The 26,751-nt window shown below is 42.7% G+C and overlaps 1 protein-coding gene across 3 annotated transcripts; it reads left to right on the top strand.

Annotated features, from left to right (window-relative positions):
• LOC109831842 (uncharacterized protein YFR016C-like) lies at nt 7,408-10,834 on the top strand. 3 transcript variants are annotated; one of them, XM_020399300.1, is made up of 10 exons: nt 7,408-7,985; nt 8,073-8,115; nt 8,232-8,452; nt 8,525-8,564; nt 8,649-9,082; nt 9,191-9,221; nt 9,304-9,812; nt 9,888-9,927; nt 9,999-10,067; nt 10,128-10,834. In XM_020399300.1, exons 1-10 carry the CDS (start codon nt 7,753-7,755, stop codon nt 10,626-10,628), a joined length of 2,121 nt encoding a protein of 706 aa, XP_020254889.1. In that variant the 5' UTR covers nt 7,408-7,752; the 3' UTR covers nt 10,629-10,834. The 3 variants fall into 3 exon arrangements, with proteins under 3 accessions (XP_020254889.1, XP_020254888.1, XP_020254890.1); XM_020399299.1 differs by having other exon boundaries at nt 9,999-10,834; XM_020399301.1 differs by having other exon boundaries at nt 7,875-7,985; nt 8,078-8,115; nt 9,999-10,834.

Here is a 26,751-nt window from a genome sequence, read left to right as displayed (position 1 = left end):
CAAATGTGTTTTCCTTTTCTTTTCAGTAGCTGTGGCTTTGCGTGAGGATTCCTTCAGGATAAAAAAGTTGATAAAGATGCCGCAGAAAATGCTGCTCAGCCTGATGGAGAAGTAAAATGAAGGTTCTGATAGCTTTGGAGAACATATCATGTTTCCATTATCAATAATTGCTATTCAAGTTGGATGTGATAGGATACATCACTCCGCGTATCCAATGTTTCCTAGATAAATATTCACAATTTCCCCAGAAGTTTGGCCCTTTCGAGATAAACCCAAAAAGTTTGGAAACTCTCACTCAGCCTCTGAATCCATTTCTGGGCGACCCTCATTTGTTTGGGTTATTTGGAAGGTTTTTGGAAGTCGGGTGGATTTCCATATTTTTCAGGGTTATTTTAGAATTAGCAAAACTTCGTGGGGTCTTGCGAAATTACCCATATTTTATCAAACACCGATGAAAATGAAAGGAAATTCCAACGCGAGGTACCCCCGATGGGTTTTATCTTTATTGTCAACAGCAACCAAGAACCTATAGATGGAGATTGTTTTCGCCAAAAGTTGGTTTTGTTGTCGAATTCATTATATCTTCGGTCGATTACAATAAATTCAAAGAAAACAGCCTTTTTATAAGACTCTTTTACACAACAAAAAAGAAAATTACAACTCTTGAGAAAATAAACGCAGGATCGTTGTTTGGATCACTGCTTTCGTGGGATCTTTGCCTGTGCCGGGAGCGCTTTGACTCGTGGACCACCAAATCACAGATTCTGATTGAACCGTGAGGGGTTTATGATTCTGACTTCGTTTATCGAAGTGAGAAATTGAAACGATATCTTATCGATGTAAGATAGTCGTTCTTCTTGAAATCAAGTCAAAGCCTGATTATCAAGGATTGGCCGTAAGATCAGCACCTCTGCTCTCTCTGTGCTCTGGATTGCTCTGAAGTGCTTAAAACAATGATCAGCCTTGGATCTCTGCTGGCCGCCCCTGTGAAAATGGCCTTCGGGGGGTATTTATAACCCTCTGGATGAACAGTGCTCGCGAGGCAGCATTTGCTGTCTCGGGGGGGGGGGGAGTGTTTGCTGTCTCGCCAGCGAGATCAGTAAATTTGCTGTCTCGCCCAGCGAGACAGAAAATACTGTCACATTCTGGCAGTTTTCGATTGTAAACTGCTTCCGCCACGTTCAAAGACTCCGTTATTCTGGCAGTTATTCACGTTGATTCTCGCCCCACCGGGACGTTTCCCGACGTTCCTGAACAGTTGGTGGCCACGTGTTCGACGGTTGCAAAACAGTTTCTCTGAGCCACTGATAACTGTCTCATGTGCGAGACATGTAAATTCTGTCTCGGCACGGCGAGACAGTAACACTGTCTCACGCAGCGCGGCGAGACAGTAAATTTTTGCTGTCTCGGGGGGGCGAGAACATGTAAAAATCTGTCTCGCCAGGCGAGACAGTAAAGACTGTCTCGCCAGGCGAGACAGTAAAGACTGTCTCGCCTGTGAGACAGTCTATACTTGTGTTCTTTTGCCTTTTTGGATGATTTTCCCTTGAGCTGTATTTGGATATCTTTCAGCATTTTTTAACGCCTACAGAGATCTCTAGAGAATGTAAATACAGTATCTGCTGAACTGAAGGTCAAGTTTGTCACCGACTATGAGAGATGAGATCGCAATAAAAATCTTATCAGAACATGGGTGGTGCTACAGGGACCAAAAAACATGAGATCCTATATGAGACATGTGAGGTGTCGGCTCCCTGTCCCATGATGCACTGTTTATGAACAGTGCATCATGGGACCCTAAGGTTGGCTCCATGTCCCATGATGTTCATGAACAGTGCATCATGGGATCCTAAGGTTCATGAACAGTGAATCATGAGACATGGAACCGACACCTCACATGTCCCATGTTTTTGGGTCCCTATGACATCTTTCCTCATAAAAACACATGCAAGGTGCTTATATAAAAAATTATGAAACAAGCCATGCCACAGGTTACCCGTTGACCATCAAACGAAATTGAAAGTACTATTAAGACTAAACGCTTACAATAATTTCTCGTGCACAACCTACTACAATTTAAATTGTATTTTTTTTTTTTTTATGAAGAAGGACGTGATCAAACGTGATCAAGTAGGGAAAACTAAGATTTCAACCGAAACCGTACAAACTTACCTCTGCTCAGATTTGTGCGTATCGAATCAGTTATCTACTTCTACGTATAGTTAAAAGGATTGTATATTTCACAAACCTCATGTAGTATATTTGAATTCTAGAGTTTGTTTGTTTTTTGTTTTTTTTTTAATGTGGATGAAAGTTTGACAGGTATTACTCCCGGGCGAGGTCCATGTGTCAAAAATAAACGACAGGGACAATAAGTTCAAAATGCACTACAACTACAAGGGGTCTGGGTGCAATTAGCCAAAAAGAAACTTTATTCTAGGAAGTTTTTGTCATTTCTACCCCTCTCTTCGTCACAAATTAACCATCGATGGTTAAATTTACATTACTATCCAATGTTAGTAATGTCAAATACCATTTCTCCCAACTGTTTGGTTTAGTTTCTTGGAAAATAATTTTAAGAAAAGAAATAGACTTGTCAGGCTTCTGGAAATGGTTGAAGTAGCTGAGTAGGGGGGATCACTATGACTGTAGCTCTTGGTAAATTTGTTGTTTATGTCAGAAACTTAACTGAGAGGATTAAAGTGGATTTAGGAGTGTTGGATTTAAATCTAATTAAATCTATTTGTGGGCACATATGATTAATCTGTGTGTATTAATATCCTTCAAGATAACCCACTAAAGTGATCAATTAATTTGGGTTAATAAGTATTTAAATAAATCATGTGGTTATATGTGCAGATACCAGGTTGTAATTATGATTTGATGAGGGGCCAAATTGTAAATATACAACATCTATAAATAAGGGGTTATGATCCCTAATCTAGGGTTACATTCTCTAATTCTCTTCACCCCCAAAATAAGGGGTTATGATCCCTAATCTAGGGTTACATTCTCTAATTCTCTTCACCCCCATCTAGAGAGAAATTTGGCTAGAGAAACCCTAAGGTTAGAAGATCATCAAAACCCTAATCAGGTTTTCCTCGATGGATTCAGGTATAAGCTTCCGCTCGCTCCTTTTGATTATTGTTAATCTCTTCGAATTAATCATGGTTTTATGATTTAGATCTCAAGTTTTATTTAGATCTAACAAGGAGAGCTTAGGGTCCCTTAATCATCTTCGATGGCTGATTGCTCTGAGTAAAAGACAATTTTCTGCACATACAGAATGTTAGAGGGTCGGAATTCGGTTTTCTGGTGGTTCCTCTGACGATCAGGTTAGTGATGATCTTAAGGGAGAGAAATATACGAAAGAAATAGTTTTTTGGGTTTTTAGTTTTAGAGAAGAGCATGTAGGCACTAAAAAATCCCAAGGGACAAAGGAGTGTAGAAGCTCACTACAAGCATGACGAGGGTCGTCATAATGACGAATAGGCCTGTCCATCCGGGCCGGGCAAAACCGGAGCCCGGACCCGGACCCGGGTACCCCGGGCCGGGTCCGGCCCAGGCCCGACCGGGCCGGGTTCCGGGCCGGCCCGGGTTTTTTCTTTTTTTTTAAAATTTTTTTTCCAATTTTTCCAATTTTATTTAAGTTTTAAATTATAAAAAAAGACAAAAAAATAATAGTAAAATAATAATTTTATTAATCACTTAAAATAACATAAATTACAAATAAAAAATTATAAAAATAAATTCTTTATTAATAATTAATAAATCATTTACAAATTATAAGTATAAATTTATTTTGGAATTCATCGCATCACAATAGATAAGTACATCCCACCTAGGTTTTTTTAAATTTATTTTCTTTTTTTTTGATAAAAAAATGCTAAAAATTAGTTTAATATTATTATATTTTATATAATTATGTATTAGTATATACTTCTAAATTATTATGTAACTATATATTATATATACATATATTATATGTAAATATATTGTATATATTTATAAGTTATAATTTATGAGAGAGAGAGAATCGCATAAGTAACCCTGTAGCCGTTGCTCGTTGGGCCAATGGGGAAGTAACCGTTATAATATACTATACTTATATACTAAGAGAGAGAGTATACACACACACATATATAAAAGAGTATACTTATATAATAGGGAGTATACATATATAAGAGAGCGTATACTTATATATACATATATACTAAGAGAGAGTATATATTAGTATATATATATACACATATATTATACATATATAAGAGAGTGTATACTAATATAATGACGAACATCGTCTCGGTCAATGATGGTCGTCTTAGCCAAGATGAGACTAGCAACGCCTCACCCCTCAGAAGACAAAGTTCGTCATTGGAGACGAAGTTCGCCTAGAGACGATGCTCTCAATGCTTTATCCTTCAGGAGACGAAGCTCGTTATTGAAGATGAAACTCCTTCAGAAGACGAAATTCATTCAAGAATGAGGCTCGCCACACAGCAAGACTCGCTCTATCAAACGAGACTCACCACGCAGCAAGACTCGCTCTATCAGACGAGGCTCACCACTCAACAAGACTCGTCTTGTCAGATGAACCTCACTACACATTGAGACTCGTCTCATCAGACGAACGTAGCGCATCAAATGAGGCTCGACGCCAGGAGGCTAACGGCCATGAAGACCCAGTCAGCCCATGTAGGCTAAATCTAAGGAGTTAGTTACGCTTTGATCCCATGATCTCAGAGTCAGTTATGTACTGAGTGCCTATAAATAGCTGTGAACAGCTATGAAGACAATCACTTTTGGAGACCCTAGTCATCGAGTTTTGAGGCCCAAAAGATTAGACGCACGTACGTCAAAAGCTAATAGCAGCCGCAAGTAGCTCAAGCACTCAAAAGAGGCTATTCCTCCTCGAGTTGAAGCAATCTTGTTCCGATCGTCAACGAGAAGTAAGCTCAACACGAGCATCAAACGAGACATCTCATCGCCACATCGAACACACGTTAAACAAAGGAGAAATCGAATCAATCTTCTCCTCTTCTGTACTTGAAAAAGAACGACAGTAAAAAGATTCTTACCAAGCGATAGAATCATTTTTACAAAGAATCAGTCGTCTTGTCTTTTTTTTCGAGACCCTGCACAGCATACCTGAATATAGAAGATAATTTGCATATTTATAGCGAGCCGAAAAGGGTATTTGAGTAGTTTTGACCGGGTCCATGCAGTCGGCTTGGTCAGTCGACACTTTACACGCATCGGTAGCTAGTGGTCCGAATCATCCTTGAATTTAATGCAACAACGATAGAATGACTAAAGTGCTGGGGTGATCTGAGGACTCATTATGACTTCGATAGGGAAGTAATGATGGCTCTAACCATGCAATTAATATGACGGTGACTAGATGACGTTGCTAGGGAAGATGAAACAGAGAGATTCTCCCATGATTCAAGATGTGTCGCTGAGTCCGAGTCGAGATGCCTTTCGTCTAGGTCTCCCAAGAGAGTTCAAGTCAGGATGCCTTTTGTCTCGGTCATTTGAGAGAGTCTGAGTGAGGATGCTTTTCTTCTCTGATCCCAAGGTGCATTAAGGAGGGGAGCCAGCATTCATGAGATTCAGATTGGGTTAGTGTTATAATGCTTAAAATAATTGAGACATGTGTCATCTTTTTAAAAGTAGTTTACACTTAGTAATTTCTGAATATAATATATGCCAAAGAAAAAAAAAATGATATTATACTTTCCCAGCCCAAACATGTTTCTTGATTTAAGGTAAAGATTTGGAGCCCCCTTTCCCCTTTTTCTTTGCAGATAAATTATTAGATTAGTATGCTTGTACACTTCTCTTTGGTATTTTTTAGCTTAGGTGATAGTTTGACATTTTTTTATAAGCCAAATATGTAATAGACTTAGAACTTTACCGCCAGTGACGAAAAAAGTCATGAAACCTCACATGATGCTATTAACACCATCTTATTCATGAGGAAAATACCAAAAGATTATTTTCACAATGATATAAGGATAATAATTATGCTTGAACTTTTGCAAGAATATTGAGTCGACTATAGAGAAGTAAATTTTAGGACAAAGAAGGGGAGGACTAGTGTTACCTCTAATTATAGTGAAGAGAAAGCTTAGAAGGTGAAAAAAAAGCTATGAGGAAAGAGGTTTCACTGTGTTAAAAGATGATCGGTTCAAAGTCAACTCAATGGCACGAGCTAAGTTCAGGAACTTACACACTAATTTCAGTTCAAGACTTCAACAATGATCAGACGATAAATGCAACACCGAAAAAACTTCATCTATTCTACAAAATACTTAGTAGGTTGAAAACTAAAGAAGTCAAGAACTGAAGCCAATTACATGCCCTTTTACACCGACTGAAGGTTGGGCCTATCACATCCAAAGCATTTCAGGTTTTTCTATAAAAGAAGTGAGACATAAACACTTTGGAGGGAGTATCTGTAGGCGTCAAAAATTGCTTATAGGTCCTCGAACATAATTTGAGACAGAGAGAAGACGATATCGAACATTCCGCCTATTGATCAAGAAGAATGTTGCACGTTGTTGACCATGATCTAGTCGATTTGTAGAGGAAGAAATCAACTGTTTTTCATCGATCGGTAAACTATTGCTCGCCTATGCAGAAGCGTGCTCGCACACCGAACGAATTTGTGATCACGGGAGAAGAGAACCAACCACGCAATAGCACAATTCAATCCAAATACGACAAATCAAACCAAACACAAAGATATACGTAGTTCGGCAATTTGCCTACGTCCACGGGGAGAGGATGAGGAGATTCCACTAAATCAAGGAGAGTACAAAGGGTTACAATCTCACAAAACCACTCTCACAAACCCTAAACCAAATCTCTCAACCTGCTTTTCCCTCTCAATATGCTCAGTACAGTCTAAAATCTCTTATTGAAAACGTAGAAAAAACGTGTTTGATTATATATCAAAACACAAACCCAATGCGAACAGGAAACCAAAGTTCAGGCCCAGCCCGACTCGCGGTCGACCGCAGAACCACGCGCGGTCGACCGGATCCAACGACAGAAACTCAATATCACTACAGGGTTTGGCTGGTCGACCGCGAGTGGCGCGGCGGGCGACCGCGAAAAGTCCAGAGACTTTTCTAGCTTGCGTGCATGTTTGCGGTCGACCGCCACGCCACTCGCGGTCAACCGCTGGAAGTCAAAAGCTGTCTTCTGTCAATTTTCCTGTATTCTCTTCATAAACGTCTGACATCGATAAAAATTATCTACAATTCCCCTCTACTTAAATTTTCGACATCCATGCCAATCGTGTGAGGGGTATAGTGACTATAGTCTATCCACTTAATTCACTTTTCTAAGCTGTACATTAAGCTCTCCTCCAGCTCTATAGGATTTTTCCCCCCTACAGAGATCAGATTCACGAATACAAATACTATTCCTATAAGAGTGGGGTGGTCTATATACGCTATAAATATGACAGTTGACTTTCTCAAATTAACCCTCTACTCTCCAGCAAAATCTCACTGAATCCTCCATCAAAATTTCACCGCGTGCTAAATCTAGAATGGGTCAGAAACCTCTCACCGGGACCCACTCATTGAAATCCAACGGCCCAGGTTCCTCCTCCTTCAGCGGAGATCTCAAAACTGATTCCGCACCACTAAGGACAAAATATATATATTCATCGCATTTCCTAAAAGTTAGTTGACACTTGCTAAAGAACTTTGAAGGCTCCCCATCAAGAAAAAAAACTCAATGGCTACTCAATCTGATCACGGGCAAGTCATGAAGAGCAAGAGGGAGGAGAAGGTGAAGGTCGAGGCCAGCGGCGTCGCCGGAATCGTCTTGATCGGTGGGGCGCTTGTTGCGGCGGCGGTCGGAGCGGCCTTCGTAGCTCACAGAGCTAGAGGTAGCAATAGAGGGAGAGGAAGAAAGAATGACACAGTCAATGAAGAGGAGAAGATGGGTCTTCGGAGCCTTCTGAGCATGTACAATATTTTTCATTTCATTATAATTTTTATTTTTTGGGTTTTGGAGTATCTGAATTTTGAAGGGAATTGATTTTTTTTTTTAAGGAAAGGAGAGGACTTTTCAGATGATAGTTTGGTGGGAAGTCAGGTAATTAAGTAATCAGAAGGAAACCAAATCTCAGTTCTTGATCAATTGTAACAGTTACCAGTGATAAATTTTTTTTTTCGGTTAACATATTTTTATTATGTTGTTGAATTAATCAGGAGAGTAATAGCGAGAAATCTGAGATCGACGAAGAGAGCGAGAAAGGAGAGGAGGGATCAGAAGCAACAGGGGATTCCTCGACGGAATCTAATGCAGAAGCAGTATGGCCAGCAGAGGTAATTGATGAACAAAAAGAGTTTTTGGAGGTAAATCATGAATTAAATCAGATATCAGAAATGTCAGAAAATTTCGAGAATAAGGTTGAAGAAATGAATCTAAGGTAAGTATTCTACTTTTTGATATCTTGACATTGGAAGAAGCAGTTATATCAATGGATTTTTTTTGTTTGCAGAGAAGAAGAGTTTTCTTTTCATGGTTCTGATCAAATTCAGGTACGAGTGACCTAAGAGTAGCAAATGTTTATAAAAATTTTATACTTTTTATTTTTTTTAAACTATCATTTGTTTCTCTCTCAGGAGGTTGCATGTGATGAATCTGAGATGGCTAAGGAAACGAGAGAGGTGGATAAGTTAGATACTGATAATGTGGAATTAATTGATGATGATGTTAAAGTTGAGGAATTTTCATTTTGGGGTGACAAAACAAGCACACCTGAAATCAACACTGAGCAAAATTTGGGTGAATTGGAGGCTGCCCGTGTCGCCGAAGAAGACAAAACTGAGACTAGAGAAGGGCAGGAGGGAGGAAAAATAGAGGAAAATATAGAAATTGTAGAAACTTCAGAAATTTCTATTGAGCAAGAGAACACAGAGCAGGCACAATCAACCGAGACAAATGAGACGGAAAAAGGAGTAGAGGCCTCCAAGGAGATAGAAGTTACATTTGGCTCTGAGGGCGAAGATAAATCGGGCATGCTTCAAGAGTTGCTTTCTTCTGCAGATGGTTCCGAGTAAGAGTAATTATATATATATGTATACCAAAATAATGTTAGTTTGTTATCTTATCTGCTTGTGATCATGCTACTTAATGTGTTTGCATTTTCTTTTATTTATGACAGGAATGAAGATGTACCTCTTGCTACTTCAGAGGTAATGCTGGTAACTTTTAAAAGAAGGATCGAATTATCGGTCCTCATGTTCGTGGGGTTATATTTTTATGTATCTATCGCAGGGATACGCCTGCGGTGGTTTTGAGAATCCTGAGATGATTGTGGAGGCAACAGAGAACCTATCAGAAGCTAATATAAATGATGATGGCGGTTTTGTTCAGGAATCAGATGTTACCCTCGTAAGAGAAGAAGAGGAAGAAAATAACTCATCTATTAGTAGACAAGAGGAAGTACAGGAGGAGTTAGCAGACTCCAGAAATTCTCGCGAGGAATTTGGCGAGCAATCAGTTTATCCGGAAGGCGTAACTGCACAAGAGAAGATGGATTGCCCGATATCAGTTACCGAGATGGACCACCAAACTGAGGTTACAAACAAGTCCAGTGGCGAGATTAGTGGAAATTTTGAGGATTTGAAGGTTGCGGATAACGAAGTAGAGATATCAGAAGATAAAGAGGGTGAAGAGGAAAAAGTAGGAGACAACAAACAGCAAGGCTCATCGGAAGAATCTGTCGAAAAAGATGAGAGAACAACAGCTGGAGGAAAACATGCATTTCTTCCTTCTAGCGACAAGTAAGCGAGAAATAGTCTAATGTTCTGGATTATCTATTCAGAAAACTAATCAAAAGAATTTCCCTTGTTTTTCAGGAACGAGGTGATTTCTTACAATGATTCATTGGAAACCAAGGTAACTTGTTGAATTTTTTTTAAAACTTCACCTAAACATAGTAATGTATTTTTTTCCGTACTTATTTTCAGGAGAACATGCGCATGAATTCAGATACAGAAACTGAGGAGGGTCAAAATACCTGCAATAAGACTGAGATGGTCATGGACGTCGGGGACAGCTCGTCGGTGCCTATTATTAATCATGAAAATATCGTGCATGAATGCTCAAGTAGTGAAACAGCTTACAATTCCCTGCAAGACAAAAGTAACCAAGACCTGGAGGAGTCTGATATTGCTCATGTTGAAGAAGGAAAAATTGTAGTAGAAGAAGAAGAAACTGGGTCATGTACAGAGGCAATCTCGGACAACGAGATGATTGAAGAAGAGAAAGGGTCAGCATCAATCGAGAACGAGATGAAACTCAAGTTTGAGGTTGCGAAAGAGGCGGCAGGCAGGGATCAACGGGAGCACGAACAGGAAGTCGCGAAGAAGGATTTAGAAATAAAATCAACAGGCAAGGAGAAGACAATGGATTCTGTGCTGCTCCACGGATCTTCGAAAGTTTTCCTGTTTGTTCTGGCCTTGTCATTGGTTCTTGGGCTTATCGCATCGGCTCATCACGATCTACTCCAGGGCTACAAGAATCACCTTCCTGAGATTTGTCATCAAGTATATCAGCTTATTTTCCCATCTTATGATGGGGCCATTGGTGAGCTTTAAATCTCCACACTTGGTCTTTAGATCTATTAGGATTTAGGTGAGTATCTTAAACTTGAGCAAAAGATTAAATATCGACTATATGTGATGAGCTTATTACTGTTATTTTAATGTCAGGAGACGAAATTAGTGTCTCTTTTTTTTTTTTTTTTCGGTATTGAGGAAGGATGGATGCCTCATTTTGGTTCCAATATCAATAATTTTGCGCCTGATCGATGTTATTTTCCTTCCGCTTTTTTTCTTCTTAATGAAAACAAAATGTCAATTCTGGGTGCAATTGCAAACAAATTCTACATCCCTCCCAGATATAATCTGGATGTGCAAATTTTCAAAGGGACGTATGAACATGTCACAAACCAAGTCTTGATCAATCAAACACAAGCAACGGTCTTTGTCAATCATCGCATCAAATCGGCAGCAAACTCAACAAATGTATTTGCAGTACCGGGAATAAGGAGTACAGGTTCTATCAGAACACCCGCATACGACGGATTGCTTAATTTTGCGTCGAATAGGGAGTTTAGTTTGAGAATCCTAACTATTCAATTTATGGTTCAAACCATCCCGCTTCCGTAGGGATTGTTCTGATAAGATTTGTAGTCATCGACGACTGGGCTGAAGAAATTACAGAAACTCAGAAGAATCAGTCAAACCAGGCGGAGGTCGACCGGTCCGGTCGACCGCATTCGTGCACAAGGTTTCCTGTGCGTCTGGAAGGAGGTCGGTCGACCGGAATTGATCGCGGTCGACCGGGCCGGTCGACCGACGAAGCGGATATCAGTTTTTCCAGTTTTTTGACCCGTTTCGTTTTGTAATCTATAAATACCCTAAACCTGATTTGTTAGGGTAACCTCAGGGACGAATTTGAGCAGCCAAAGGGAGAGAATCATTGCATCCAATTGTAAGAGAGCTTTGAGAGATTTAGAGCTTTGTTTTAGGGTTTGGTCTGAGAGATTTGTAACCCTATTTGTATTCTCTTGATTTCTAGTAGAAAGAACTCCCCCTTCCTTGCCCCGTGGACGTAGGCAACTTGCCGAACCACGTAAATTGTGTGTTCTTACTGTGATTGTGGTTTGCATATTGTTTGTGGTTTAGTTCGAGTTATTGTTCGTGTTGCCCTAGAAAGCTTCCGCCGCGCACAACAATTGGTATCAGAGCTAGATCGACAACATGGGAGATGCAAGCACGTCAGGTTCGTCTCTAACAAAGGCGATACAGAGTCTGAGCATCAATAACACGAAGATTGATGTTCCGAAGTTCGATGGCAAGATCAATTTTGGATTGTGGAGGTGTCAGGTGATGGATGCTTTGGATGCACAGAATTTGGAGGAGACTCTTGAGTTAAAAGAGAAACCCGCTGAGTTGGAGGATAAGGTTTGGAGAAAGATGAACAGTAGAGCTTGTGGTGTTATTAGGTCATGCTTGACGCCGGATCTTATTTATGATGTTATGAACGAGACGTCGGCGAAGAAGATGTGGGAAACACTCAATGAGAAATATCTTACGAAGAGCATTGAGAATCGGCTTCACTTGAAGAAGAGATTTTACCAGTTCAAGATGAAGAGAGGGGTTTCCATCAGGGAGCATGTCAACAATTTCACTAAGCTACTTTCAGATATGGCCAATGTTGATATTATAGTTGAGGATGAAGACAAGGCGATGCTACTTCTGTGTTCGTTGCCCGAAGATGATTATGGTACGTTCGTTCTCACTATGATCAATGGAAGAACTACAGTTAGCTACAAGGAGGTGACCTCAGCTTTGGTGAACTATGAGTTGAGGAAGAGTGATGGTGAACCCTCCGAGAAGGCATCGGGAGATGCGTTAGCAGTTCGAGGCCGAGATCCAAACCGTCGTCAGTTCAACCGCTCAAAGTCAAAGAATAGGAGTGCCTATAAGAGTGTTGGTAGAAATCAATGTCGGTATTGTAAAGAAGAAGGACATTGGAAGATTGACTGCCCAAAGTGGAAAGAAAAAGCCGGAAAGAATAAGGGGAAAGCTGCACAAGCTTCAGAAGTGAATGTTGCAAAAGCTATTGGTGAGCATTCAGATTCAGATTCTTCAGGCTATTCATGCCCTGCTTTACCGTCGGTTTGCTATGCGGATTCCACGGAGTGGATGATGGATTCGGGAGCTACATATCACATCTGCCCTAAGAGGGAGTGGTTTTCTAGCTTTGAGGAGCTGGAAAGAGGGGATGTCGTGCTTATGGGTAATGATCACGTATGCCCTATTGGTGGTATTGGTTCAGTCCGGATCAGGATGCATGATGGTGTAGTGAGGGAATTGAAGGAAGTGAGGTTCGTGCCGCAGTTGACGAAGAACATCATTTCTCTTGGGACTTTGGAGGCAGCAGGATATCGAGTGATCTTAGAGGATGCTACAGTGAAGGTCACGAAGGGTTCTATGGTGGTGATGCGAGGTGTCAGGGAAAACTACCTATACTACTTGAAGGGCAAGACAGTTACAGGGGGTCTGGCAGCTTCTATCACTACAGAGGAGGACACTACCACCTTATGGCACATGAGACTTGGACACACAGGAGATAAGTCCCTACAGTCATTGGCTAAACAGGGGCTATTGAAAGGTGCTAAGACCTGCAAGATGGAATTGTGTGAGCATTGTGTACTTGGGAAGAAGACTAGAGTGAAGTTCGGCACCGCTGTTCATAACACCCAAGGTACATTGGATTATATTCACACGGACGTTTGGGGTCCTTCCAAGAACACATCTCTTGGTGGGGCCAACTATTTTGTCACTTTCATTGATGATTATTCCAGGAGGAATTGGGTATACCCGATGAAGCATAAACATCAGGTCCTGGATATTTTTGTGGAGTGGAAAAAGAAAGTGGAGCTGCAGACAGGTAGAAAGGTGAAGACTCTACGTTCAGATAACGGTGGAGAGTACAAGAGTGATCCGTTTCTGCAGTTTTGCCGGGATCACGGCATTAGAAGACACTTCACAGTTCGAGAGACACCGCAACAGAACGGGGTGGCTGAGAGATTGAACCGTACCTTGCTGGAGAAGGTGCGGTGTATGATGACGCAGAGTGGATTGCCTAGATCTTTTTGGGCCGAGGCGTTGGTTTATGCGAGCCATCTTGTGAACAGGTTGCCGTGCACTGCGATAGACGGGAAGACTCCTTTGGAGCGTTGGTTTGGTTCGGAGGCTAGTGACTATGAGTCGCTTCGGATATTCGGGTGTCCAGCTTATTATCATGTCAGTGATGGTAAATTAAATCCGAGAGCGAGGAAAGCAGTCTTTGTGGGATTTAGAGATGGAGTCAAAGGCTTCAAATTATGGGATCCACAGGACAAGAAGATAGTTATTAGCAGAGATGTCACATTTGACGAGGCGTACATGATGAGGCCTCGAGCCCCTCAGCAGGTGGAGGGAGACCAAACAGGAGAGATATCACAGCTGGTGGAGGTTGATGTGACTCCATCCACTCCAGAGAACACTGTATCCATTGAGGCTCCTACAGAGGTGACACTAGGAGGAGATGAGGTGATAGTTGGGCAGATAGAAGATACAGTGGATCATGGGACTCAGGAACAGGGTCATGTTCAGAGGACCATTGCAGCAGATAGACCGAGGAGAGAGATTCGTCGGCCAGCTAGGTATAATGATGTCATGGTCGCATATGCATTATCAGTGGAGGTCGTTGATGATATGGTTCCAGCCACATTCAGGGAGGCAGAGTCTAGCCCCGATTCGATCAGGTGGAGGGAAGCTATGGAGGAGGAGATGCGGTCTCTTCAGAAGAACGACACTTGGACACTTGCACATCTACCTAAGGGTAAGAAAGCTATTGGTTGCAAGTGGGTATATGCGAAGAAGGAGGGATCTTCTATTGGGGACATTCGGTTCAAAGCCAGATTAGTTGCCAAGGGATATGCACAGCTTGAGGGCATTGATTACAACGAGGTATTTTCACCCGTTGTGAAGCATTCGTCGATTAGAATTTTATTGGCGTTGGTGGCATAGTTGGATTTGGACTTGGTCCAGATGGATGTGAAGACAGCCTTTCTACATGGTGATTTAGATGAGGAGATCTACATGACACAACCACGGGGTTTTAAAGCTGCAGGAAAGAAAGATTTGGTTTGTAAGCTGAAGAAGTCTCTTTATGGTTTGAAGCAGTCACCAAGACAGTGGTATAAGAGATTCGACGGCTTTATGATTGGCCGAGGGTAAACGAGGAGCCCATATGACCCATGTGTTTATATGCACAAGCTACAGGATGGTGAGCTCATATATTTGCTTTTATATGTTGATGATATGCTTATTGCTTCCAGGAATTCTTCAGCTATTCGAAAGCTGAAAAAGGAGTTATCATCCGAGTTTGAGATGAAGGATCTTGGAGAGGCAAAGAAGATATTGGGGAGTTACAATCTGACGACTCTCATATTCTCAAGGAGCCAAGATGAAGATTACAAGACAATGATCTTTGCAACGCTATGACAAAAGAGATTACTTGTTGATAATCTCTTCAAGGCAAGACGCGGAGGTCCTCCCCGTATATCAACACCAAGACGCGGTGATCCTCCCCGTATATCAACACCAAGACGTGGTGATCCTCCCCGTGTGTCAACAATAAAACGCCAGGGTCGAAACCCGCGTCACAACATCAAAACGCCAGGGTCGAAACCCGCGTTACAATATCAAAACGCCAGGGTCGAACCCCGCGTTACAACATCAAAACGCCAGGGTCGAAACCCGCGTTACAACATCAAAACGCCAGGATCGAACCCGCGTTACAACAAGCCAAAACGCGAGTGACCCTCGCGTTCATTGGTGTTCAGCCAACACCCAACCTCGCGTCTCAATTCAAAGACGCGAGGTTAGGGTCCTGAACGCCAACGTTGGCGTTTGACTCATTCAACATGAGTTGAACGGTTCTAAAACCGTTTCACACGATTTGAGGGCGGTTACACCCCACTTAGGAGAGATTTAAGGGGCGGTTTCACCCCCTTAATCCTCTATAAATAACTGAAGATCAATTCAGTTCAAGCCCTCCTTTTTCGGTTGGATTTTCTGGGCTTGGATCGACCACTGGAGAGAGGTTTTTTGAGGAGATCGGCATCATCTTCCAACGAAGATCATCTTCAACTTCAGCAACAGGGAGCCTCTGTCCTTGGCTTATTAACCGATCTTCGGTTCAAATCAACTCTTTTACAGAGTTCTTCTAAACTCGTTCAGAGTTCTCAAACTTGCCACGCAAGTTCTCCACAACGTCAAATCGTGAGGAGAAGACATCGTTCCAGTGAATCAAGACATCGGATCGTCAACGGAGAGCAAACTCGACGCAAGCATTCGGGGGAGGCACTCCATCGCCACCGTGAAGAACCCAGTTTTAAACAAAGGGGAAGAACCAATTTCGTTCTCCTCTCTTTTGTAATCAAGTTGTAATCGAGATCAAAAGGAATACAAATCAATTTTCTTTATTCTCTTCTTTGCAATTTTTCCGCGTATGGTGGTGCGATAAGCCCAGAGTGCCTCCCCAAGTTTATCGTCCCAGTCTCGTTTGTTGGTCTTCACGAGCTTAGACAGGATTTTAATGATCGTCTTATTGAAAGCTTCAGCTAATCCGTTTGCAGCTGGATAATACACTGTTGATGATACATCCTCGATCTTGAAGCACCATCGAAATATAGTTGCCATATTTGTTGATGCGACGATGTAGTATTAACCTCGTGGGTTTCATCCGGCAAGTCATCATATACTTCCGCCGTATCTGTGGTCGGGCTTGCCGCCAAAAGATCACAAATTGCTTGTCCCTTGACCGACTTCTGCTGTTTGAAGTGCAAATCGTACTGGGATAGGAGGAGGGCCCATTTTGCCAAACGCCAGTTCATCGAACCCGGTTGTGTCATAAATACTCGCACGGGATTAACGCCGGAGATTACGTAAATCGTCTGTCCCACTAAGTAATGCCGCATCTTTTGCACTGCGAATACCAATGCGAGACATTCTTTCTCGATCATCGGATATCGGGACTCAGCGCCCACCAAAGTCCGACTTAAATAATAAACTGCCTGTTCGTGACCATTGTCATCATCTTGTGCTAACAAAGCACTGATCGAATGGTTCATCGCCTTGATGTAAATCAAGAACGGTTTACCTGATTTTGGTGCAACGAGAACAGGAGGATTTGTTAGATATGTTTTAATATCTTCAAATGCTTTTTGACAGGCGTCGTCCCAGATGAATGACACCCCTTTCTTGTTTAGCTTAGAAAAAGGTTGGCATTTCCCAGAAAGATTTGAGATGAACCTCCGGATATAAGCTAAACGCCCCTGCAATCCTCTAAGCTCTCTCAGATTCCTTGGAGGTTGCAGTTCGTGTATCGCCTTTACTTTATCGGGGTCGATGTGTATACCTTTAGTGGTAACGACGAATCCAAGGAATTTTCCGCTGGACATTCCAAGGAAGGATTTAGTAGGGTTCATCTTCAACTGGTGGCTCCGCATGAGATCGAACATCGTCTTCAGGTCCTTGATGTGATCCCCTTTGCTGCGGCTTTTTACAACCAAGTCATCAACATAGCATTCGACTGTTTTCCGGAGGTGCTCTTGGAAAATCTTAGTCATCGCCCGCTGGTATGTGGCACCGGCATTCTTCAGGCCGAAAGGCATCACTGTATAGCAGAAGACACCGAGAGGTGTTCTAAACGCCGTATGCTTCTCATCCTCCGGATGCATCTTGATTTGGTTATATCCCGAAAAGCCGTCCATGAAGGACATCCTCTCAAATCCGCATGTATTGTCGATGATGACGTCCGTGATTGGGAGAGGAAAATCATCTTTTGGGCATGCTTCATTCAGATTCCTGAAGTCGATGCAAATCCTGATTTTGCCATTTTTCTTCATGACGGGAACGATGTTGGCTAACCAGTCTGGATGTTGTTCCTCTCGGATAAATCCTGATTCGATCAACTTCTTAACCTCTGCCTCAATGGCTTCCATAATCTGCGGACGAAACCGTCTTTGCTGTTGTTTGACAGGTTTGGCATCCGGCTTGATGTCGAGGTGATGCATTGCCACATTAGGATCAAGCCCTGGCATATCTTCGTAGTTCCAGGCGAAGACGTCGATATATTCCCTGATGAGGGCGATTAGTTCCTCTTTCTCATCTGGGGGAAGACTACCGCTGATGAATATGGGTTTTGGATTGGCCTCATCGCCCATATTAATTTGGACTACTTCATCTTCGGTTGGTGGTTCTCTCTGTTCGAACCTGTCACCGTACTGCATACTTAGATGATGCACCCACGGGTCTTCCCACGTTGGCATTTGATCATCATCCTCCAGCGTGGATGGATCTGCTGTAGTCATGTTTGACATTAAGGTTTTGAACATTTCTCCCAGACTTGTATCAGAGTCCCACTCTGAAGCATCGGGAGAGTATCCATTCTTAGGCTTGTTAGCAATTTGATCAATGATCTGCCAACTACATTCCTCATCTGATGAAACATAACCTAAGCCTCGTCCATATTTATAATAATCCTCAGGCTTCCCTTTCGGTACATATACTGCTTTGGCTGGATTACGAGGACCTCGATCGAAATATAAACCTTCTCCGAGTGTGAAGTCGTATCCTTGCTTTTCCATAAGCTTGCGTGCTTCCGGACTATACTTAGACAAATGCCGACCGGGTTTGTCATCATCTTCATCTTCACTTAGGAAATGATCCCGTAATGGAGAACTTTTCCCTTTACCGTAAATTATTTCCTTCGCGCCCTTTATTTTGTTCGGGATGATCATGGTTGTTCCGAAAGAATGTTGGAGGCGTTCTTTCGTTACATAGGATGATCGGAGCGGCATATGCAAACCAGAATTATTATACAATTCCGTCATCATATTATCAAAAGACAAGGAGTACTCTAAATCGTCATTTATTTCATCGGTGGCAAGTTGCCAGTTACAACTGCCATCTGACGATTGATCATCGTCAAGATTGATTACAAAGGGTACAATGTCATTTAGAACAAAACCACCATTGTAATCGAATCCGGCTTCGGAGTCAGCTTCTTCTCCGCTGTCCGCGCCCTGGACCGATGGTTCTGTATCGGATTCGTTACCATAAAGGAGAGAATCAGTGAAATAATTCTCAAACCCTTTAAATGGTTGCTTATCCGCGACCACCGTCCTAACTCTTCCATCAGTGTCGACATATTTCAGACACTGATGTAAGGTAGAGGGAACTATAACATTACTATGGATCCAAGGCCGACCCAATAGTAAGTTATATGACGTCTCAGCATCAATAACATAGCACGTGACCTCTGTCTTCAGATCGCCCATTTGGCACTTTACCCGAATTTTACCTAAAGGCCTTGACCCGCTGGTGTTGAATCCGTATATAACCGTGCCTGTAGACGCTAATTTGCTGACCGGAATGCCAAGGTTGTGCATCAGACGAAGTGGCATAATGCTCACAGCGGAACCCGGATCGACTTGGATCCGGTTGACTTCGCTGGAACCAATGTATCCGACGAAGTATAGGGGCCGATCGTGATTCGAATTTTTCGTTTGCATATCCTCTTTGGTGAAGGTGATGCAGGGAAGGTTCTTAGTCGCCATGTTGCACTGTTGACTCAGCGGTTCTGGCTGTTCATGCACCGGCTTGACTTGAGTCAGAAATACCTCTGCATTGGCCAAAGCTTCTTGCAGGGCCTCCCTGGTTTCTTTGGATAATCGCAGCAACTCATACAGCGTTATCCGTGCTAGAATGTTGGCTAATTGCGCCATAATGTCGAAGCTATGCGGAGTCTTCGAGCTTTCCGGTTTGTCTCTTCCAATTGGACGACTGAAACGAGACTGCTTCGGATTCTGTACCTCTTGGGGATTCTTCTCTTTTGGTTTATTCACCCCGGTGTGGGACTTGTAATCACTCCCATCTCCGTGAGAGTTTTGGCTGGTCCCCGTTTATTCACCCCCTGCTCGATAGGTGGCGGATAATTATAGTGATACTCATTTCCGCTTCTGGTGGCGAAGACTTCTTGTTCTTCTTCGGAGAGCGGGAAAATAGGAGCTTCATCGCCATCCTGTTCGACACTAGGTGGTGGATAATTGTAGTGATACTCATTTCCGCTTCTAGTGGCGAAGACTTCTTGTTCTTCTTCGGAGAGCGGGAAAATAGGAGCTTCATCGCCATCCTGTTCGAAGATTGCTGACGTGGCATTGCAGGATTTGCCTTTGCCCTTTCTCCTCGAGGAGGTCGCCCACTGTTCATCTTCAATAAGATCAGGATGAACCCACAGGATTTTGCCGTTTGGGGCTGTGTGTGGCACAAGTCCCTTCTGGCGCTGTCCGTGTGGGTCTTCGTTCACGGTCTTCATCCCTACTTTGGTGATGCGCTCTGGTTTGAACCATGTTGTGGGCACCGATCCAAAGCTGATAGACACAGCATTTGCTCCAACATTCTTGGACGGCTTCGGGGTTATGACGCCTACATCAATTAGCGCCTGGATCTTATCCTTGAGGTGGTAGCACGACTTGGTAGGGTGATGGACCGCTCTATGGTATGCGCAATACTTCGGATCCGTTGCCCTTTCTCCTCGAGGAGGTCGCCCACTGTTCATCTTCAATAAGATCAGGATGAACCCACAGGATTTTGCCGTTTGGGGCTGTGTGTGGCACAAGTCCCTTCTGGCGCTGTCCGTGTGGGTCTTCGTTCACGGTCTTCATCCCTACTTTGGTGATGCGCTCTGGTTTGAACCATGTTGTGGGCACCGATCCAAAGCTGATAGATACTGCATTTGCTCCAACATTCTTGGACGGCTTCGGGGTTATGACGCCAACATCAATTAGCGCCTGGATCTTGTCCTTGAGGTGGTAGCACGACTTGGTTGGGTGATGGACCGCTCTGTGGTACGCGCAATATCTCGGATCTGTCACCTTGTTCGCCCCTTCTTGATCTACGATCGCCGGCAGCTGAATCTTATTATTCTCCAAAAGGTATTTGAAGATGCCGGGGACTTCGTCATCCTTGAAAGAGTACACTTTAGGAACCCTCGGCTCCGAAGATTTCTGCTTCTGAGGCCGTTGTTGCCATTGCCCCCGAGCCAAGTGTCAGACGGTGCTGTTCCCATTGCTTCCAACACGTCCAACGCAAGGTTGTTGTGGCAAGTTTGGAGGATGAATTCCTCTGTGATCGGGTCCCGGCAATTCATCGCCTTGTTCCGGAATCTTTTGACGAAGGTATCGACTAACTCTCCGTCCTTCTGCTTCTCATCGAGCAACGATCCGATAGATATCTCGGTGTCGTCGTCGAAGAAGTTGGCCAGGAACTTGGTCTCCATGTCATCCCAGCTGTTTACGCTGCCTGGCTTGAGGCGGCGATACCAATCGAAGGCGGCTCCGCGAAGAGTGCCGACGAATGACCGCACCATCAGAGGCTCATTACCAGAGATCACCCCCAAGTGCGATTTGAAGTAAATCAAATGCTGGGTAGGTGAACCCATCCCATTAAACGGCGTGAAGTTAATTAGATTAAACTTCGCCGGATATGGGATCGATTCCCATTCTCTTGGGTATGGGCAAGGAATGCCTGTTTTCTTCGTCTCTTGAGCGGAGATCAATGTGTTGATTTTGCTCTCGAGGTTCTTGATCTTCAGACTTTCGCCTGTGTCTTCATTGGCATTCTCATTACCACCCCCTGCATTGACAGGATGATCATTGGTATTCTGAGCATTTGTATCCTCATCTTCCAGATTAACCGGGTTACGACGATTCTGCTCGCCTTGTTGGTTCGCCAATGCTTGGATTTGTTGGTCATGCATTTCTCTCATGTTCTGCATGGCCATCTGCAACTCGAACCTGTAGGTTTCCTGTTGCTTAGCCAAAGCGTCTTCAAGCATCTTGGCAATTTGCTCCGCACTTACCATAAGTGCCTCGCGGGGTTGTCCATCGCTGGATACCGTATTATCTGATGCAGCTGCGGAACCGGCATCAGACTCTTCATCTTCTGAAGGGCGTCTTGTCTGAACCCTACCATAGGTTGCTCGCTCAATGGTTCCGGACTGCAGACGGGTTCTAGGCCGGGTGGCTTTCAGAATTGACTCGAAATCCTCCCGTGCAGATGTCCCCTTGCTGGTCATATTGGTGGTGACCCTTGGAAATTCTCCGTCTTCACCCACTCTTCTTCTTCGTTGGAAACGCCTACGCCTTGGTTTTGGCGTCTCCGCACTGAGTCTTTCGAAGACCGAAACTCTTTCGGGGACTGCCTTGATGCAATTGCATTCAGACAATACCGCCAGAATGAGTTTGGAACAGGGGCATTGAGTTTCCTGTTCTCTGGGACTCCTCTTTCTGGTTCTGTTCGTACCCCCAGCACGATAGTACAACTCGTCATCTTGACAGTTGGAGTAACCTATCGTGTGCGGGCACGGCTTCTCAGGTATAACACTGTCACTATCAGGTGACAATGCTTCCTTCTGAGGGTGGATTGCCTTCTTTGGGCTCTCAAAAGTTACCCGCCTCGAAACCTGCCTTTTTGGGCGTGAGTTCTCGGCGTGCTCTTGGACTTCAATGCGCAAGTTAGCGTGCGCAGCTACCTTGAGCCCTTTGTCATTTTGGAGGCGATGGTGACCCCCAGTATGTTGAGTCGTTCTGGGCTTCTTCATCGGGCCCAAACGCTCGTGAATTGGAGCTTTGCCTCTCACGTCAGGAATTGGACCGAGGCGCTCCAAAATTGGTTTCTTCTTGCGGGATGACTCTGCATGATCTCCCGGAGAAGTTATTGGGATTGACGGCGACTTTGGTTGACTCGCCGGAGTTTGACCTTCCTTAGAAGGCTGCACTGGTTGCTTTTTGGCCTGAGTCGCCACTTCAGACTTAGGCTTCCAGACTTGTCGTGTTGGTGGTGGCTTCTTCTCCACCTCCTTTTGCAGCTTTCTACGGGCTTCCTGAGCTTGAGCCCGTGCCTGCGCTGACATCGCGCGGCGCTTGCGAATGCGCTCCTCGAGTGTCGAACGGTTCCGTTTGCCGCGGACCCATTCGTTCTTTGGCGGCTTGGAGGAGTCGCCATTCATTGGTGGTTGAGGCTGTTTGCCTCTTCTGTTCTTCAACTCCGCGTTGTAGCGGAATCTGTCCGTAGACTCCATCGCCTTAGCGAATTGCCGCGCAAGGTGTTGACGACGCCTCTGGTGGGCTCTCTTTGAGAGAGTCACAACGCCTTGAACAGTGGAGGCGTTGGCGGGAGTTGGGTTGACCTGGTTGGAGGTCGGTGGAATTTCATCTGACGCAACTTTGGCGTCAGTTGGGTTGAGAGCTTCGTGGGCTTCCCGAGCAGCTTCAAACCAACGAGCTTTTCTCCCGGAGGAGAACTTCTTGGACTTGCGGGGGGAGGTAGATCCGGACGAGGACACGTACTCCTCGAACTTGGCTTGGTCGAACTCGTACTCGACCTCCTCCACGACCGGGATTGCAATCCGCGGCTGCGACGCATCGATCTCGTTGGCGAGATCGTCGGCTCCCACTGTGGTCGCCAGATTGTTCGCGGGGAAAATGGTTTTCTTCTTCATTGAAATAATTGTCATCTTGGGTTACAAAAGATCCGGTCTTTTTTAGATCCGGTTACAATTAAATCAAAGAAAAAAAAAGAAAAATTACAACTTTCCTTATTTGTCGAACGAATCGCGAGATCCTGTTTTGCGGTCTCTCGCTTTTGTGGGTTCTTTGCCGACGCCGGGGTTAATCCGTGGACCACCGCGCGATCTAGATCCGGTCGGATCTACACGATTATACGGGTATTATTCCACGAAGGGAATAATAGCCGGGAGGGATTAGTCCACCAAGGGAATAATCGCTCAGATCTCGGGATCTAAGACCAAGCTTAGATCCGGAGTGTGATATCGTGTAGATCTCAGATCTGTTCTTTGCCTCCTCTCGAAATCCTGCCTTTTCTGACGTAGGTGCTCGCCGAGGATCAGATCTGTACGTGCAAGTCTTCAAGTCTTCAAAGCTCTGAGTTCACTCTTCAATCCGGCAGAGTTTTGGCTCTTGAAATTCCAACCCCTCAAATGAACAACCCCTTGGCCTATTTATAGGCTCTCAACACTGTGCCCGTGCCCGTGTGCACGTGTGGCCAACATCCAAGCCGTCGGCCTCGGCTAAGGCCGAGCCACCTTGAGGTGGCTCGGCTTTGGCCGAGCCCCCGTGGGCGGTGTTTTCCGATTTTTTCGAGTTGTGTCCGTTTTCCGGTTTTGTCCGTGATTCGGTTGATTGAGACTCTGATTGGTTGATCTGATTTGGCAGTAAGTCGGATTCCTGATTTGGCAGTAAATCCGCTTCTGAGTTCGAGTCTGAAACTGATCTTGATTCGATCGTGATTCGTCCGAGTCTGTTCTCGGTTGGATGACTCGTTGATTCCTTAACACTTAGCTTGATTCCGAACGCGTATGGATGCATTCCGTCGCTTCCGTGCGATTCGTCGATCTCGTCGCCTCGTTGGTTCGTCGGTTTGTGCCGAGCTATGCTAGGGGACCTATAAGCAATTTTATATGCCTACACTCCTCATGTAGTTGATTATTTTCAGACTGTAGATTTGTATTTTATTTCATAGAGTTGAGAGCTATTGTGAGACTTGGTTTTTTGACTCATTGTATTTGAGATTCAGTTCAGACTTAGTGAAATATCTACTTCATTCCAGTTGGGCTCATTATTAATATTTCTTATGCTTTTCCTGTGTATATTTTTTCAATGTTGTTCGATTTTGATTGTTTACCTGTCTGTACCTTCATCTATTTATTGTTTCCTGATAATCACATTTTATTATAATTTTATACCCTCATTATCTATTTTATATGAATAAATATACAACTAATAATTGTGTTTATCTTTAATTGTAGGTTAATGAAGAATAAATCCCAAAAATCCCATCTCTTTTCTCAAGTGAAATATTTGATTTTAAAAAGCCCAAATGTCCCAAAGCAACCATGGTAGCTCCTCCTATTTTTTCTCAAAAATTTGAATTAGACTTGGCTAATAAAATTTGAAATCACCGGACTTGGATGCAAAGATTTGGATGAAAGGAGGCCGGATTTTCATTGGTTGCTGCTGGACTGCTTTGATTTTCATTGGACTTGGAGTATGAATTGGGCCGGCAGTGTGGCAATTGGATTTTGATTGTTAAAATCAAATGCACCTACGAACAAGCTTCTGCAGTGGATCGGAACCAAGGCTGCAAAGTTTGATTTTTTTTAAGGCCGGACTTGGCTTGGTGTGAAAGGAACTGGATGCTTGAATGGGCCGGTTTGCTGCTGCATTTTGAGGTGCTGCAGCCTTGGCTTGATGAAGACCGAACTTGGCTTGTGAATTTAAGGCTTGAATTGGAATTAAATTTTAATTTTGAAAATCCAGCGGGCCGGTTGCAGCTAGGGGCCGGATTTTTAATTTCTTTTAAAAATCAAAATGAATCATCGAACCTGCTGCATGAATGGAGTGTGCATGGGCCGGACTTGGCACTTGTTTTTCATTTATTTTTGAAAATCAATTGGGCCTCCTATGTTGGGCTAGAGAAGAACAAAAAGCAAATTCAAAGGTGGAGATTGTTGCTTGGAGCTCAAGCCAAATCCAATGGCTCATATTTATTGAAGATTACTATAAATAGGGGTAGAGAGTGAGGGGTTAAGGGTGTAAAAAATTTTGTAACTCCATTTGGAGAGGAGTGCTACTCTTAATTGAGAAGACCTTCTAAAAATTGTAACTTTAGTTGTAATTAATAAAAATAATTTTTCTCCAGTTTAAATTTGTTCTTTCTCCTCTTTGTTGAATGATGAGGATGGAGATGAAGAGCAAATTGAAGGTTTGTATTTCTTTTCTCTTTTATTTCTTTTTAGTAATTTCTTTATTATTGCTTATTAGTTAGATTTAAATTCATGCTTGTAGTGTAGATTTATTTTCTTGTCTTTTTTATTTCTTTTTGCACTTTAATTTGTAGAGTAGATTTATTTTTCTTGCATTTAATTTCTGCAATTTATTTTGTAGTTTAGATTTTTATTTTCTTTGTAATTAGATTTATTTCTTGTTCATAGTTTAGATTTTTCTTTTCTTTTTAATTTTGTAATTAGTCTTCTTTTTCTTGTTTTTATTTCTTAAGATGTGAATTTAATTCTTGTAGGAATCTTAGAATTGTATGAAACTAGTCTAATTTCTTTTATATTGTATGAATTATTCTCTTGCACTTAAAATGTTCATGTTTAGGATAATCAACTAGAGAACTAATCGGTAGAAGAAGAATTTGATAATCTATGCTTATCTTAAATGGTTTGATAGGTTATGCTTATGAATTCTAGGATTATTATCATGTTGTTGTTCTTATCATGAATAGTGATTTTAACTTAGATGATAATTTGATAGGTTACACTTTCCTTAAATGGTTTGATAATCTATGCTTAATAAATCTAAGTTGAAATATGATAAAAAGAGAATAGTTTATATTTTGTAATTGAAATTGGTTAGTGGATTATATTCTAGATTTCTTACCTCTTTTGAATCCTTCATCTTAACTTTCTTAAATTTTCTTTTCATTTTTGGTTTTATTTCTTGATTTTATTAATTCATATTTCTTGCCTTGTGATTTCATTTATTCTTTAATTCTTCCTTCTCTCCTCTAAAATTCAATTTATTATCTTTTGCAAATATTCACAACAATCACTCATCACATTCACACTTATTCTTTATTCCTAATTGTCACGCACAAAATATAAGAACCAAGTTTAATAATCTCTTAAAATCACCTTCTTCGTGGGATCGATATCTTTTTATACTATAACTTGATCAATTGTGCACTTGTAATTTTGGTACATAATTATGTCGCATCAAGTTTTTGGTGCCGTTGCCGGTGAAGGTGCTAAAATAGGATTTTATTAATTTGGTTCTTTAACTTGTGTATTTTTCTTGTGAAGGAACCGCTTGGAGCTTGAAAATCTTGGATTGAAGATCAAGAATTTGGAGCATTGCTCTCGGCTAAGTCTTCTCTCTAGTTTTCAATTCCACCCTCTTTAGCTAGCTTCATAATTAGAGACAATTAGGATTTAAAAAAAAGATTTTATTTTTGTTAACCATAATAAAATCCACCTTTCACTTGGACATTAACTAACAAGATAATAAATTCA

Source organism: Asparagus officinalis, chromosome 2 (assembly GCF_001876935.1).
Source record: "Asparagus officinalis chromosome 2, Aspof.V1, whole genome shotgun sequence".
In the NCBI taxonomy this organism is placed as follows: domain Eukaryota; kingdom Viridiplantae; phylum Streptophyta; class Magnoliopsida; order Asparagales; family Asparagaceae; genus Asparagus; species Asparagus officinalis.
The sequence above is the reverse complement of the archived record's forward strand: the minus strand, read 5'-3'. Positions and strand labels throughout refer to the sequence as shown.